At 46.2% G+C, this 16,299-nt stretch overlaps 1 protein-coding gene across 1 annotated transcript in view; it reads left to right on the top strand.

Moving 5' to 3' along the window:
* The window catches only part of LOC119175053 (structural maintenance of chromosomes flexible hinge domain-containing protein 1), a 274,681-nt gene that overhangs the window by 251,578 nt on the left and 6,804 nt on the right, over positions 1-16,299 (top strand). The window contains exon 43 of the mRNA XM_037426232.2: positions 8,343-8,444. Within this exon, the coding sequence (XP_037282129.2) occupies positions 8,343-8,444 (102 nt within the window). The remainder of the gene's footprint in view (positions 1-8,342; positions 8,445-16,299) is intronic.

The following is a 16,299-nucleotide window of genomic DNA, read 5'->3' as shown; positions in this document are numbered from 1 at the left end:
TTGATTTAAAGGGGCCCTGCAACACTTTTTCAAGTAGTCATGGAATGTATTCACTAAAGAAGCCTATTACCTCACAAATTCACCGCTGCAAACATTTTTAGAATCCGTCCAGTACGAGTGGAGTTGCAAAGATTTGTTGCATGCTGCTCTCTCTTCTCGTCCCGATGAAAGCGCGTGGGGGAAGATCACGTGTGCCTCATGACCTTCGCCACTTTTTCTCTCGTTCGTTTTATGCGCGGCTTTTTCAGTGCGAATGCGCACATACACGTGGACAAGTGGCAGTTCCAGGAACGACTGAGCACACCATGCCCATGGCTGATACAATGGCTGTGACAAGAGATTTTTGAGCTTGTGGCGTCATTTGCCGAGAGAAAAGAGCAATTTTCAGCTCACTTTGAGATTTATTGTGAATTGCAGGCCACGTGCTGCGCTATAACATCTGGTTTGCATTTTTTTGGTAGCCTGGACTACCCAATGGCAGCGCTTTCTGACCATGCTCAAAAAGTGTTGCAGGGAGCCCCTTTAAATTTGAAAGAGGCTCCCGGCAGGGTGCATTTCTCCTGTAGAAACAGGGTGTCTACCAACCTGGAAAACCTGGAAAACCTGGAAAAGTCAGGGAATTTGAACACGCCTGGAAAAGTCGGGGAAAAGTCAGGGAATTTCTGAAAAATCCGGCCAGGTCATGGAAACTGACTGTAGTCTTTCAGGTCGTCACGAAAATATTCATTAGCATTAATCAAAGCTTTAAAAATCGCTCCTTAAACCACACAGAACAGCTAAGCAGAAGCATAGTTAAAAAAAAGCAGTGAATAGCTGGTGCTTCTACTTTCCGAGTACAACGTTACTCACGCGCATAAAATTGTGCATGTTTGTCTTGGCCGCGATCTCGGCTCGGCTTGAGGGTTTTCTGGTTAGGCTGGAAGTGCCATCAGCAGAGGGCAAGGTGCACAGAATATGCGAGTCGTAATTATTTTTTTACTGAAATGTGTAGTTTACAGGTGCGTAAATTGGACTGGGATACAAAAACAGTAGTAGAGCAAATATGGTAATCCAGATCGGATCCAATCCAATCCAATCCACATATCAAGATGCCTGGGCTGCAGCCATATTGCCATTCTTCTTGTGATGCCGTGAGCATGCAGTGAGTTGCTATGCCTCTTGCGAAGAAGTGTTCGTTTAACCCTGATTGGGTGAACGCGGAAATATCCGAGCACGCCTCATGGATTAGAGCAGTGCCGAACGATACAAGTAAGGCTCACTGTGCAGCATGCCAGAAGACTTTCTCGCTTAGCAATATGGGCATCGCTGCTGTCTCCAGTCACGCTGTGAGCAAGAAACACCTAACTGCTGTGAGCATTGTGCAAAGTGCTTCCCAGACAAACATCCGCGCGTTTTTCGGTGCTGGACCCAACTTGCCGTGTTCCATTCCATGACTGCTACGACTACGAGTGAATGTGTATCGACTGTGCCAAGCACGAGTGCTGAAAGCGTGCCTGCTAAACCGGTGGCCGTCGTGCCTGACGGGAAGGCATCCTTAAATGGGTTTCTGGTCAAAAAATGTGTCACGAAAGCAGAAGTTGTTTGGTGTCTGAACACTATAGCGACCCATGGATCGTTTCGTTCAGCAGCAGCGTCAGCGGCGCTTTTTCCCATCATGTTCCCCAGGTGCGACGTCGCGAAGAAGTCGCAACTTGGTAAGGACAAAGTTGGCTATACAATTTGTTACGGTATAGCCCCGTACTTCCGAAACAGGCTGCTATCAAAGCTGCATAGTGTCCCACACGTGGTCGTGGCTTTTGACGAGTCCCTGAACAAAATTGCTCAGAAAGAGCAAATGGACGTTTTGATCAGGTTTTGGGACCCAGCTGACGACGTTGTCAAAACCCGCTACCTGACGTCCTGTTTTTTAGGACACACTCGCGCAGAAGATTTAGCTGCCGCTTTCAAAAAGGCCACTGAGAACATTGAGCCAGCAAAAATACTTCAACTTTCGATGGATGGTCCAAACGTCAATTTGAAGTTGTTGAAGTCGTTGAAGCAAGAGTTTTCTGCGTCTGATGGAAATCAGAATATTGTGGACATTGGAAGCTGCGGACTGCACGGTGTGAGTGGTGCATTTAAAACAGGCCACAATGTGACAAAGTGGAACACAGTAGTGTTTCTTAGAAGCTTGTACAATTTCTTCAAAAACGTCCCTGCACGCCGAGCTGACTATGTCAATTTCACAGGGAGCATACTGTTTCCGCTAAAGTTTTGCTCAGTGTGCTGGCTAGAAAATGGCAAGGCTCTTGCTAGGGCACTGCAAGTCCTCCCAAATGCGGTCAAATATGTTGAGCATGTCAAGAAAGAAAAGAAACTTCCAGCTTGTGGCAGCTATGCTCATGTCGAGACGGCTGTGAAAGACGAGATGCTGCCAGTAAAGCTGGCCTTTATGCTTTCAGTTTCAGAAGAATTGGAGCCATTTTGGGCTGAGTTTCAGACAGAAAACCGATGCTACCTTTTCTTGCAACAGCACTGGACGGCCTGTTGCGGTCACTGCTGGGACGAATCGTGCTAAAGGAAAAGCTGGATGCTGCAGGCACATTTTCAAAACTGATAAAAATTGATCTGGAGAACCCAAACAACATCATTGGTATAGCTGCCTTTGACATAGGCCTTGCCGCCAAAAGTGAGTTGCGAAAGATCACTAAACCATCTCACACTGCGGTGGTAAGTGTCAAAAAAGAATGCATCTTATTTATTAAGGCCTGTTCAGCAAAGATAATCGAAAGATCACCTCTGAAATACAAGCTGACAAGGGGGGCCAGTTGCTTAAACCCAGCAGTTTGTGCCGCTTCTGTGGAAGCTGGCCAGAAGCAGCTAAACATTGCACTTGAAGTACTTATAGAGCATGGGCGCCTTACAGGCCTACAAGGAGAGAGAGCAAGTAGATCATATGTACAAGTGTGCTCGAACAGCACTGCACAAGTGCGTTTGCGAAAATTTGATCGTGCAAGAGAGCGCTTGGAGAAGCTGTGGGTGGAACTCTGTGCAAGTTCTCATGAAGAGCTACTGCTGTTTGTGAAGATTGTGCTGTGCCTTTCACATGGAAATTCTTCCGTGGAGCGGGGATTTTCAGTGAACAAGGAATGTCTTGTGGAAAATATGGAGGAGTCACTTGTAGCACAAAGGTTAGTGTACGATGAGGTGTCTGCAGCAGGTGGTGTTGCAGAAGTTGACGTAACAGACAAGATGATAGACATGGTTCGAAGTTCCAACATCAAATGGAAGAAAGACCTGGAGAGGAAAAAGAAGGAACGGTTGGACGTATTGGATGCTGAAAGGAAAAAGAAGAGGACTGCGGCTCTTGTGAAAGAGCTTGAATCAAAGAAGCAAAAACTGATGGAAGACGCACAGCTTCAGGTCTCCATGCTGCAGCAAGAGATTGAATCCTTGAAACAGTGAAGGCATTGCCGATGCAAGTAAACAAGCTTTTCTGTTTGTCGAGGGACAATTATTGTGTCTTTGAATATTTTATTTATTGTAAAAAATGCTTTCAGACAAGGGAATGCAATAAAGCAGCATGGTTTCCATTTTATATGAGCGCCTCATAATTTCTTTTTACCACTCAGGAGTTTGTTTTCCAGTGCGCAGTTTCTTCCAAGCAGACGTACCGGTCATGGAATTTGCTTGAAATGGTCATGGAAAACCTGGAAAAGTCAGGGAATTTGGAAAAATGTAATTGGTAGACACCCTGAGAAATGCTTTCACGGCTTAGCACTCTTACGTTGCAGTGAAACCACCTTTACAGGCAGTTACATGCGGATTAATCTACATTTTTTTCATTCATTGCGAATACTTCGAAATTTTCAATAATTTAAATTCGAATCAAAGTGAATTTGAATACTCTACTATTCGTTCGAATATTCGAACCATTCGAATATTCACACAAGCTTAAATTTCGGCTTTTTTGATTCAAAACAAATAGCCTTCAAGGACGAATAATTTCAAAGCGAATTCAAATAGTTGCCATTCGTGTAAAGAGCAACAGTGAACAGTTAAAGTTCTAAGCAAAAAATCCTTTATTTCCGAGGTCACAATGTAAAAGCCATCACACAGAATCTTTTGGCAACATATATTAAATAGAACTATAGACTAGGGGTAAATGAAGGTGCTCCCTCCTAGATATATATTAATAATTACTCTGAGATAATATAAATCACAGAAAGTCCTTAGAAAACAAACAAGAAAGGACTAGAAGCTTCGATAACATTGGAAAAGGTCCTATCTAAGTTTGAAGGTTAAACACAGAAAAAAATACAGAAAACACAAAAACACAGAAAAAAACACAGAAAAAAAAGGAGACAGACAGCGGCACTGACCGGACAAGAAAAGAGAACTTTCGGGCATTGCACACGGCATAGATGTACATGGTGACGATGACACATGGCTGAACGGTGTAACAATTAAAAGAGCCCAATGTTCAAGAAATGACTCGCCCAAGCAACCACGTTAGCTACATCCAAGCAGCCTGTAGCATCTCGATTGCCGTGTATAGGTCGATCGTAGTTTTGAGAAGAATTCGGTCGATTACTCGTTTGCGGTAGCCCGACTTAAAGTTCATGATCATCCCTTGGTCAAGGGGTAGTACTACTGCAGTACTGTTTGGAGGCAAAAAGCACAGCTCGATGTTTTTGAGTACAACGGCAGTGTGGTGGGCCGAGCAATTGTCCAGGACGTAGCATATCTTGTTCTCTTGCTTGCCCTGCCACTCGTCCCACTCGTGCAGTTATTGCGCGAAAATGTATCTCGTCATCCAAACCTTGTGGTTGGATACATAACTCACTCGGAGTTTTCCTTTGCCTCTAAAGCATTATGGTGATGCACTTGTGCCAACCACAAGGATCGGCACCTTTTCAGATCCATCTATGTTAGCACAAAGCAACACAGTCACACGGACCTTACTGTCCGTGTGACTTACTGTCCTGGCATCTGTCACCTTTGAGGGCCAAGGGCTTTTGTGGCAGCATTTGATAAAACAAGGCTGTTTCACCCTCAGTAAATAAATCCTTGGCGTTGTATATATTTCAAGGAGATGTCTAACGTTTTTTTTTCCACCCACACCACTGTAGCCTCACGGTCGACAGACTGCGCTTCCCCGCTGACAGCCCTGCTGATGATGTTGTGGCGCTCCTTGAAGCACTGTAGCCAGCCGACGCTCGCCACAAAATCGTCTTGCCCCATGATACATGCGAAGTCTCGCTTTCCGCTGCAAAAGTGCCCCACTCACCGGAGTGCCACATGCGAGCATCGCACTTCCAAAAACCACTTGAAGAGCGCCTTCTTTACAGCTTCGAAGGCAGGGGCTTGCAGCTTCTTCCTGTCTCCTTTGACGCCACATGCGACAGCACCGGTGATAGCTTCTCTGCTGCTCAAAATCGACAGCGTGCTCAACGCTACGTCGAAATCCTTGGCCACTTTTTGCTTCATACCGTATATACTCGTGTAAGGGCCGCACTTTTTTTTCGAAAATTTTGCTAGGTGCGGCCCTTACACGAATCAGGCCGATTTAGTACAGGCAGTACAGGCCAAAGGTCTGTACTGTTTATGCAACAGTAGCAGAGTGCAAGAGTCACAAATGACATGCCAGAAATGTTTTTATTCGGATTCCATTTCGCTGTCCTCGTTCTCGGAGGAGCTCGCCTCGGCGTCCGCGTCTTCCCAGAGACGGTCATCTTCGGTGCCGTTCATGGAGTTCGAAATTCCCGTTACCTTGAAGCTTTTAGCAACTACTTCTACTGACATGGCACGCCACGCATTCAAAATCCATTCACACACCTGTTGGAGCGACGCCCGCTTCAGCCGTCCTGTAGGGGTCTTCTCGTGGACGCCTCCAGCCATCCATTCAGAGTAACATCGGCGAAATTCCACTTTGAATGGTCTGTTGACGCATACGTCGAGCGGCTGCAGCACACTCGTCAGGCCACCGGGAATGACGGCCAAGTCCGTACGAGTTGCGGCAACTCGGTTCTTGACGCGGTCGGTCAAGTGGCCCCTAAAGCTGTCCAAAACAAGGAGGGCTTTCCGTTGTAACAGCCCTCCAGGTCTGTTTGCCCAGACGGTCTTAATCCAGTCAACGACCAGTTCCTCGGACATCCAGCCCTTCTCTTGCGCACGTACGACGATTCCCTGAGGGAACTTCTCTTTTGGGAGAGTCTTCCTTTTAAATACGACGTACGGCGGAAGCCTCCTGCCGTCTGCCGTGATGCACAACATCACAGTGCACCTTTGGCGTTCTGCACCAGTCGTGCGCACAGACACACTTTTCGCACCTTTTAAATCCACTGTGGTGCTTTCCGGTGCATCGAACCACACAGGTGTCTGGTCCGCATTCCCAATTTGGGACAGGTCGTATTCATGCTCCCTCCTGAGAGCATTCACGAAGCGATGAAACTTAATGACGTGGTCTTCGTACTCGCGCGGCAGTTTTTGGCAAATCGTCGTTCGGCGCCGAATAGAAAGCTGGTTACGGTTCATAAACCGCGTAGCCCAGCCCCGACTTGCCTTGAATTGTGCCGGGGGTATTTCCATGTGGCGAGCGATGCTGAGGGCTTTGACGCGTATCATGTCAGTCGATACGGCGTAGCCGTCCCTTCGTGTGTCGACGACGTAGTTGACGAGCTCGCTTTCGAGTTGCGGGTACTTGCACTTTTTCCCGCGAAACGCCTTTCGGCTCCTGTTAGTAGCGGCGAGGGCATCTTTCTGATTCATCCAGTAACGCACGCGCTTCTCATCGACGTCGTACTTTCGTCCAGCTTCCCGCTTCCCGTGCTCCTCGGCATAGTCAATCACTTGCAGCTTAAATGCTGCAGTGAATGATCTCAGATGCCGGCCCATCGTCCGTCACGTGCGCTGGCTTCTGCAGGGTTCACTACAACCAACAAAGTGACACCGACGACACCGATCTGAAGTCGCGCTGCCAACGTATCGACACGATGCTAGGAACGATGCCAACAAAGAGGCCGCACAAGGCAAATATGGCGGCGCGCTGTCAACAGCGTGGTCGGCGCGTCGGCGGAAGTAGAATAAAAGCGGAAAAGCGTGCAGCGCCATCTGGCTGTAAATGAACTAACTACACTTTTCTGGCGGGACATTTTGAACTTTTGTTTTTTTTTTTTTCGAAATATCCGCTTTCAAAGTTGGGGTGCGGCCCTTACACGAGGGCGGCCCTTACACGAGTATATACGGTAACACCGGACTCAACAACTTTGAACATTGCCGCCTTTTGCTCGGTGGTGAATGATTGGCTCTTTCGTTTGCCGTTGCCGTCGTCCATCTCTTATGTAGTGGCGGCAACCGACAGAGACGCTGTGTTCCTGGTTGTTCTGATGTGTACACGCAGTGAATTATGAGCAGCAACGGAAGTTGAACCAGGTTGAACAAGGGTGCAGCAAAAGAGCGGGCTGGCGCGAGGACTCCATGCATTCGACGGGAGAAAAGAGCAAGGGGATGTGGGCATGAGGATGAGGCCGGGAGGTACCAGTGACGTGCATGCTTGTCAGCCTTGAAGGAAGGAAGCGACTTCCTTCGTGGCGCAGAGCAGGGCGGGTCCATAAGTTCTACAGGAGAGGGGAAGGCCGCATGAAGCTCATGCATGCGCATGTTGCCGATCCCACCGTGCAGAAGAGCGGGCGAGTCCATGTGCTCCGTAGCTTATATAAGGGGAGGCAAGCAGACGCGCACCATTGCTCGTGTTGGCACGCAACTCCTGTAGAGCACAAGTTTTGGATCACCATATGCGTGTTGGCGCGTAAACCGCTGCGCGCTTGAAGAAATTGACTTGACGGATACAAAATGATCAGTAAATGGCCATCGTGGATCAAAACGGTTCGTTATATCTATTGTGAGGAAATTTTAGCATCGTTAAAATGAGAACTTAAATACATAGGCATCTATGGGAATTTCAAGAGGAATTATGATTGCTTTGTTATACCCATTAGTTCGTTATATCCCACTTCGTTATAAGGAGTCTCTACTGTGTTATTTGCACCATATTATCTATCCAGAAAGCATGCTTGATCGTATCTCAATAGATTTATGCACAACTAAACAGTATACGTAGGGCCACTTCCTTCAGTGAGCATGTTAAAAGAGTTTATGCTGGCCTCTTGGTAGGCTACTTCACCAGCTCATGTCGTTCATGCGCTGTGTGTTTTGAACAGGCCTGAAGTTTCTTGTTGCTGATTGGCACTGTTTAAGAAAATAATTTTAAACTGATTTTTTTGAAGCCTTAGCTTTGCGAATAGCATTTTTTTCTTCACGTCAGTGTGCATGTTGTATAATACCCATGATGATTTTCACAGGTTGGCCACCTTGCTTGGGTGGAAGAGGATGATGTGTCTGCTGTCCTGTCGTGGCACATGAGAGGAGACATTGATGTTGTTGTCACGGAGACGATGGACAAGGTGAGGGAGGGTGCCTCCTACTCTGTTAAACCTGAGGTGAATAGAGCTGAAGTGAACAAACACTGTGAAGGAGAGACACTGCTATATTTAGTTGTTTTTTATGAAACTCTGTGAACTTATATGTAATTGTGTACGGGGGGGGGGGGGGGGGGGGCGATTTCAATTAGTCGCTTATTTGTTCTAGTTTTGAACCCGGGTCCACTGCACGCTGGCCCAGTAGTCTACCACTGAGCCACGCCGGTGCTGAATGTCTAGTTAAATATGTTGTTATTAAAGAAACATAAAAATGCCCAAAATCTGTTTTTTTCTAAATTATATTTTTGAATTCTGCCAACACTCACACGTAACCTCACCAATTTTCGTGCATCTGAAATAATCATTTTAGCTAACGGTGTTTTGTTTATTGCTATTTTGCCTGTTTGGCTTTTTCATGAGCTAACAATATTCTGAGAAGCTTTTCTTGGCTTTGCCACACTCAATTATGATCATCCTTGCCTTGTTAAAAATCGGCACGCTTCAGACACAACGGAGCAGAAAGCTCCTATCGATGCGGCGAAACGAGGCAGTCAGCTGGATCGCTCGGGTGACGGAATTTTTACCGCTTTGTCACAGCCAATCAGAATGCCATGTGGCGGTGTCCTTTTGGAAGAATCACTACCATGCGCGATATGCCCCGCTGCAGGAGGCGTGTGGTCTGAACAGGGCGTCACTTGCCACCTCGCTTCTTTGAAAAAGCTTGCTCTGCAACTTCACCTTCAGTGTGATCGAGCCTTTAAAATAGGGTGCCACATGCTGCATTGGGAGGTTATGAATTTTTGGAAACCTTAAAATAAAAAAAGGTGCATTTCCTCACTCATTCAAGTGAGAACTTGGAGACTTGACAACTTTTGCTTTAGGAAAGCGAGCACCATAAATCTGCCCTTGTTTAAACCTTTGATATCTCTAAAATGAGGGTGTGTAGATGTTCATGAAAACTTTGAAAACCCTTGAATTTTAAAAATGCATTTTTAAGGCCCTTGAAAGTCCTGGAATTTTTTCCCATCCTTGAAAATCCTTGAATTTTATGAGCACTGCCAATCGACATTGCGGCCTCCTTTATGTGGTAGATCGGCATATCTGCCAAGTTTCCCGAATTTTGACTAGTTCTTAAGTTTATACGGTTGTAAGGAAAATCTCGCGGGAATTGAAATATTTTGTGTGATCTGGCTACATTGACAAAAAATGCAGCCCAATCCAATCCAAACTTTTTGCAAACCCATCGCATATTATTGTGGACAAATTTAGGAGGCAATCATCTAAACATACAATAGAATCTCAATGATGTGAAATAGCAGATATACGAATTCGTGAAATTCCTCAGCCAAGTTTCACTATGTCTATTGGGCCAAAGCTCTGGTGTTCTGAAGCTCTTTTCCTCATTGTGGTGGGTCATATGTGCTTTAGTGCCGAAACCGTGGAACCAAGGCCGGGAGCAGAGTGCTCGAAACTTCAGAAGGACACGCTCGGTCAGCGCACACATTGTCAGAACTGCGGTTATCGTTTGCCCCAACCGCTGTGGACGAAACCGTGGTGGCTCTTAACACGATCATGTGTGGAGACGACGTTACAGAACTCCGAAAGTGCACACGCCTTCAACGCTCGACCAGTTAAAGCGACGTTGTGTTTCACAAATGCGGCGAACAAAATCTTGGCAGATGCGATCACAGCAAAATACGACATAGTTTTGAAGGTAGGTAACAGCCAGCGCATGTGGATTGAAAACAAAGCTACCTGTTTCCGCAACTGCCGCATGCAAAACCGCAATTGCAGAAGCAGCTAACGCAGCGGTAGAGGTCATAAAGATGTAAAAAACGCTAAAGGCGGTTCGGCGTTCCTTTTGAAAAAATAAGTAAAGCTGTTCCTGTCAATCTGGATACTTTGGCTACACTTAGACGTTAAGTTCTCAGCTGGCCTTAAGCGAAGCATCTACCTGCGGTTTCCTTACAACTGTTCGCACTTGCGCACTTTTGTCCTCAAAAGTGTGCAATGCTCGGCACCATCAAGTGCATTGGATATGCCGCACTTCTTAAAAAAAAGCGCACAATCAAAGTTCCCAGGATGTCGTGTCATGCTGCAGCCCCTCCAGCGACACTCCACTCCAGAGTCCTGACTAGCTTGAACGCTCAACGACCATTCTGCGGCTAGGACAACGTTCCTTTTATAAGCGGTACTATAATGACACCGCCTTTTTGGTGCCATTGAGCACACACAGACCACTCAAAGCGCAACCTAAAATGACGAACTTTCGCCTTGGCACTCGCCACATTGATCAAAATGGCAGCCTCACGTGTGTACTTAAAACAGGTGTTGGCTTACTAACGGCTATAATGCTATCTAGGTGGCGCTAGTTTGCACCGCTTTCTCGAATGTAAGCCGACCCTAGATTGACGCAAAGAAATTTGAAAAAAACAAAAAAAAAACTATTGGTCGAGGTTTAAATAAATACGATAATGCCGATGCTTCGAAGAGAGCAATCCGACTCTTGCGTCAACTGTGCCGAAGTGTGCCAAATCAAATTTACTGTACCATCCTGATAATATCAACTGAAACTGTGCCGAAGTCAGATTTGGAAGAGAGTTTCACCGGCAATATTCATGCCGGGGCGGCAAAACATGTGCATCTTTTTCTCGTGACCACCATAGTCACAATCACGTGCCTAGAGTTATTTCGCTGAATAAACAGCGGTCGCGCATGCGTCCTGAATGATCCCCGATTTTATGCTTGGTGCCGATGCAACTTTTATTGTACAAATTGGCTTAATGACCAAATACGCTCTCCGCAAGGGCTTCTGGCGTCTAGTCCAATTGGTAGCGTGAAACTGCGGTGGCGATTCCTCAGCGGACGTCGTCCGTTCCAGGAACTCAGCTTATAACTCGCTTGAAGAGTTGCGCGACACGTATGTAAAGGGACTTTCACTAATAACTTAATGCTTGCTGCCAGAGCATCTGTCACGTCTACTTCTGGACATCGCGCTCTAGTTTTCTGTGCTTCGCATTCACAGAACACGTAAACGATTGGAACGTATTGACACCTTCCCGTAGCAAATCCAAGTTTGTAATCTTGTTTCAGTAAAAGCCCACAAAAAACCCTGGCCTTTCGAACTCGATATTGCTAGGGTCCGAATAAAAACTTTCTGCATGCTTCTTTTAAGTGTTGTCTCATTAATGAAAGCATGCATCCTGGTCGGAGCAGCCGCAATTCCGTTTTAATACATGCACCTTTCAGTAGTGAGGCCATCGCTGGCAGTTCCGCTGACGGAAGGCCCACCGTGAAGCGGCTACGCCATGTTATACATACACCCCTTGCTTTCCAGGGTCAGTAGTGTACGGTTAAAAAAAAAAGGAACATCATGGCATCGCATTCATTGCTTTTTTTTTTTGAGGGGTGTGGGTGGGGGAAGGCTGCCTCGCTCGAAGGGCGCTCTCGCTGACGCGCGCTATATCTTGAAGCGTAATGAGACTGCTTGTAAACTTTCTGTGCTACTAACCTCTGCTTCGCTTTTCGGATAACTGACAGCACAAAGGCAGCTTTGGCAACTGGAGTGATCATTGTCCTTTTACCCAGTGTTCTTTTGACTTGCACGATGTCGGGTCATTCGTGAAGTGCACTAGCGGCAGGGTTGCCATTTCGGAGGTCCGTGCACTCGCAGCAAACTTTCTGCACGCCGTTGTTCAATATCTGTATAGCGACTTGGATGACTAGAGATCCACGGAACACTTCTTGCACGCCAACGCATGTACAGATAGAATCAGACTTGTCTAGATCGCCCAGTCGGCTGCTCCAGCTGCCGAGCTTGTTTTTTTTTTTTTTTTCAGAAATATGTAAAGAGAGACGCCGTAATGATAACAAACATGGTCATACTGCATGTTAAGTCCTTGTGCTATGATGTTAGTATCAACGGAAGCTTGTAGCTTACGTGAGATAAAAGCCGTGGCCAACAACATTGTCGACAGGCATGCGTTCTGCTGCTCTAGGTAAGTGTTATTTTATGAACAGCGAATGGCGCATAGGAATGGACCTCCAAAATGGCAGGACTATGGTGTGGCTGCCTTGCGATCAAGGCTCAGTGCACATGGCTATATGGCCGTTCCAGAAAGCGAAGTACTTTTGCCCAGTGACTTCGCGTTAAGAGTACAAGGTAGAAGGGTATACCAGCTGTTTTTAATGCCTACCGAAGTAGCGAGCATGCCAGCGATCACACCCTTAAAGTGAAAGTTCATATAATAAGGCCCTCCACCCCCTTTGCAGTCCTAGTTCCTTCTTGCTCCTTGAAAACGGGCGGCGCATTCCTTTCTGCTTGAGTAACAATCGATGGCAGGCCTAACATTGTCCTTCGTTCAAACGAAATATGTCAGCTCTTTTATCTCTGCTTTAGCTGCATTCGTCACCTTCGCTTGCAAGCTTCATAACACGATGCGCAAGAGGGTGATATTAATTTGGACAGTATGCAAAACATGACGGTGACGTAGCCGGGGGGTGGGGGGACATTGGGAACGCTCCCCCCCCCCCCCCCCCCGATATTTTATTTTCGCCATGGCACATATCACGCAAAATGGCCATTTGCCTGCCTGCCCATCCCCTTCAATTCAAAGCCCCCCCCCCCCCCCCCCCCCAAAAAAAACTGAAAAATATTTATTCCTGCTCCCCTGGAGATGGCAAAATCCATTCGAGGTGTTGATATAATTGTAATTGCTATCGCAATAAAAACAAAATAACTCTCGCCTTCAAGTTGTTTTAGGCGAATGCATAAGGTGCCCCTTGAGGTTTTTTTTCTTTTTTTCTCTGATTTCTAGAGGACACTATGGGGGTTTTTGGTGTATAGACCAAAAAAAAAAAGAAATATAGGTAAATATGTACATGGCACAAACAAAAATAAACATAAACTATAGTCAACTGCCTATGCCTATTTTTTGGACCCTCTAGGGAGCGAAAAACCGTCCGAAAATTCGGGCAGTCGGAAAAAATGAATGCAAACAAAAAATAAACACATTATTTTACTAATAATTTTCAATGCAAGCGAAAAATGCATCATTTCATTGATATTTCTGGTATCAAGAGGGTCAAGGTCGAAGTACCAGACTTGCGCAACTCTGCCAAAGCATCAATGGGGTGGCTCTAAAAAAAGCCGTTAAAAAAAATGCATGCAGCCAACAGTGGGTGCCATCAGGGCAGCCGGTGTTAGAGCCGCAGTGGCTTGAAAAACTTGTTGATCCTTGTTTGAACGGCGTTCCGCTTGCATGTGATCACATTCGCCTCGATCTGAACAAGGGTCATGTCATCACTGTACACTGATGACAGCGTCATCAATGCTCACATCAATTCGGCGGTCGTAGGTGGCGCAGGCGTTGGTTCCTCTTTTTCGACATTGGAATCGTCTGAATCCGCCATAACCTGACTGACTATTTTGTCGTCGGTTAGCTCTGCTCAGAAGTCGAGCTCGTTGTCAACATTGACGAACTGTTAAAAAGTTATTTCCGTGGGCATGGATGCACCAGCAGAGCGGAGGTCGTTGATAATATCGTTTACGAGAGGGCACAAGTCAGTCACGCTGTCGCTTTCTTCAGGCAAGTCTGGTGCCTCTGTGTCGAGTACGAAGCCCGCGTGGCTAAAGCAGTTGCGGAGCGTGTCTTGCGCTACTGCCTTCCATGCGTCCGCTGGTTTTTTTCTCCATCGTGAACCGAGGGTGCTGTTTTCCGCGCTTCGATGCCATCGGCAAGGACGATGAAGGCGGAGTGGGGGCCATCGCAGGCAAGCGAAATCCTCACGATGTGAACAAAGGAGTTTGCTGAAAAGCGTCGAAGCACCTAGGCTTAGCGTTGCAGAGCACACTTCACACGATCCCACAACCACGCACTAGGCTAACCAAACACCATGTGGGCTGCGTAAACAAAACAGTGCGACGGCAGGCGACGGTGCCTCGGGTACTCCAGAGGTGGCGCTGGTAAACATTCAAGGTAGCCAGTGTGGGCAGACCAAATCGGTGTGTGACGGTTAGTTCTAATTCGAAGTGGTGAAACGCTTCGCGAAAGCGCTGCGCGGGAAGCCAGAGAGGCACGCACGAGCACAAGCACTAAAGCGAAAGGAACTTTATTGGTGCCAAAAATTTCCGGGTGGATAGTTTCGATTGTCAGTGAAGCACCCTTGCACGATAAACACAGCCAGTGTTGGGTATCCCGGAGGCCGTGTGTGTTTCTCCGCTAACGATCAATGAGTCCAAGCAACACATGCCGCCACAGTAGATTGGCGCGCTCATTTATGCGATCGTAATTGCGTGTGACGCAGTTGTGGTGGTTTCCACTGGAGGTCATTGGTGGTTTCGGACCATCCGTCGCGTCAAAAAGTCTGGAAAATTGGACTCCGGGAGTTCGAGCGTCCGAAATTTCAGGCTTCCTTATACACTGATTCTATGGGGCTCGTGGTAGTGCCGCGAAAATATCCGAATTATCGGGCATGTCCGAAAATTCGGGTGTCCGAAAAATCGGCAGTAGACTGTATATGGAACACTAAAATACAAATATGAAAGAAAGACTGAGCTAGTTCGCTACAAGATTTATTGAACATGATGTAGATGTTTCATTAGCTTTTGCCTGTAGCCTAATGAAGTACTCATACTGACAATCCTAAAAATATTTGACGTACAGATGTTAACGTGGGCTTTCTTATATCTTGTGTAAGAATTGATGGAAGGTTGTGTTTTAAGGACTGCAGTTTATAAGAAGTACAGAAACGTGGTATAAGCCATAGGTCAGCGGAGCGTGTACGTGGATTACTGTATTGTTGAAGCAGTGCGATTGGGGTAATAAAATGCTTGACAGTGGGCGAGGACGCATAAAATTAATGCATAACATGGAATGCATGCAGGTAATGTATCTTCATAATGTTACACAGTTGAAGATAATATTCTGTGGGAGACAAGTACTAATTGATTTAGCAAAATTACCCAAAGTATGCCCATCACTTAAATGGTGATAGCTATCGGTCCTCTAATACAAAATGAAAATCACTTGGAAACGATCTAGCTGCAAATTAACACTTTGCAATGAACTACAATCTCTGTGCTGTCATCAGTATTTAGTATAGGCAAAAAACCCAGTATTGTGTCATTTTAGATAGTTTAATTGAGTCAATATCTTGTAACACCGATTTATTGTTGATTTTCAATTATCCTAGTTCAATGCATAGATAAATGTTCCATCAAGTAGCATGGAAAATTTCATTGAAAAGTATTGGATCATTGAAAAGTTTTCAGAAAAACAAGAAGTTTTTTAAAAAAGGTCATGTATATTATTGAAAGGTTGCAAGACTCAAAGTCGTCAGGCTCATAGCTTGGACCTCTCTCAGTTGCCATAAGTTTCCTGTTTGGTCAATTACCAGCTCCTAGTTTTTTTTTTTATCTTGATTTTTGTCAGCCATTGATTGGTGAGTGGCATGTTCAAGTGAGTTCAGTGCCTGTGTATGTAAGCAACTGAGCTGTAGTAGCCAGGGTCAACGTCAGTCTGGCTCAAGATACTTAGTGTGCCACTATTTCTATAGGTGTTCAATCCTACAGTCCAAACAAAACAGCACACTGGCCTGCATGCACATCGTTAGGGACATGCTGGAAAAAACACAAAAAGAACACAATTAGATGGAAACTACGGACATATCTGCTTGCACTGCAGTAACTGCGATGATTAGCCTACGCATCGGCCGTACTCAGCTTTGCAAACCCAAGTTCGATAAAAGTGGCACTGTTTGTCCCGACTAAGACCAGTGCGTAGAGAGATTCCTCATGCGGGAAAGGGATGTGTCAGGGTGCCATCACTTGCAAGCATGC

Source organism: Rhipicephalus microplus, chromosome 5 (assembly GCF_043290135.1).
Source record: "Rhipicephalus microplus isolate Deutch F79 chromosome 5, USDA_Rmic, whole genome shotgun sequence".
In the NCBI taxonomy this organism is placed as follows: domain Eukaryota; kingdom Metazoa; phylum Arthropoda; class Arachnida; order Ixodida; family Ixodidae; genus Rhipicephalus; species Rhipicephalus microplus.
Note: the sequence above shows the minus strand (reverse complement) of the source record. Positions and strands in the feature narration are given on the sequence as shown.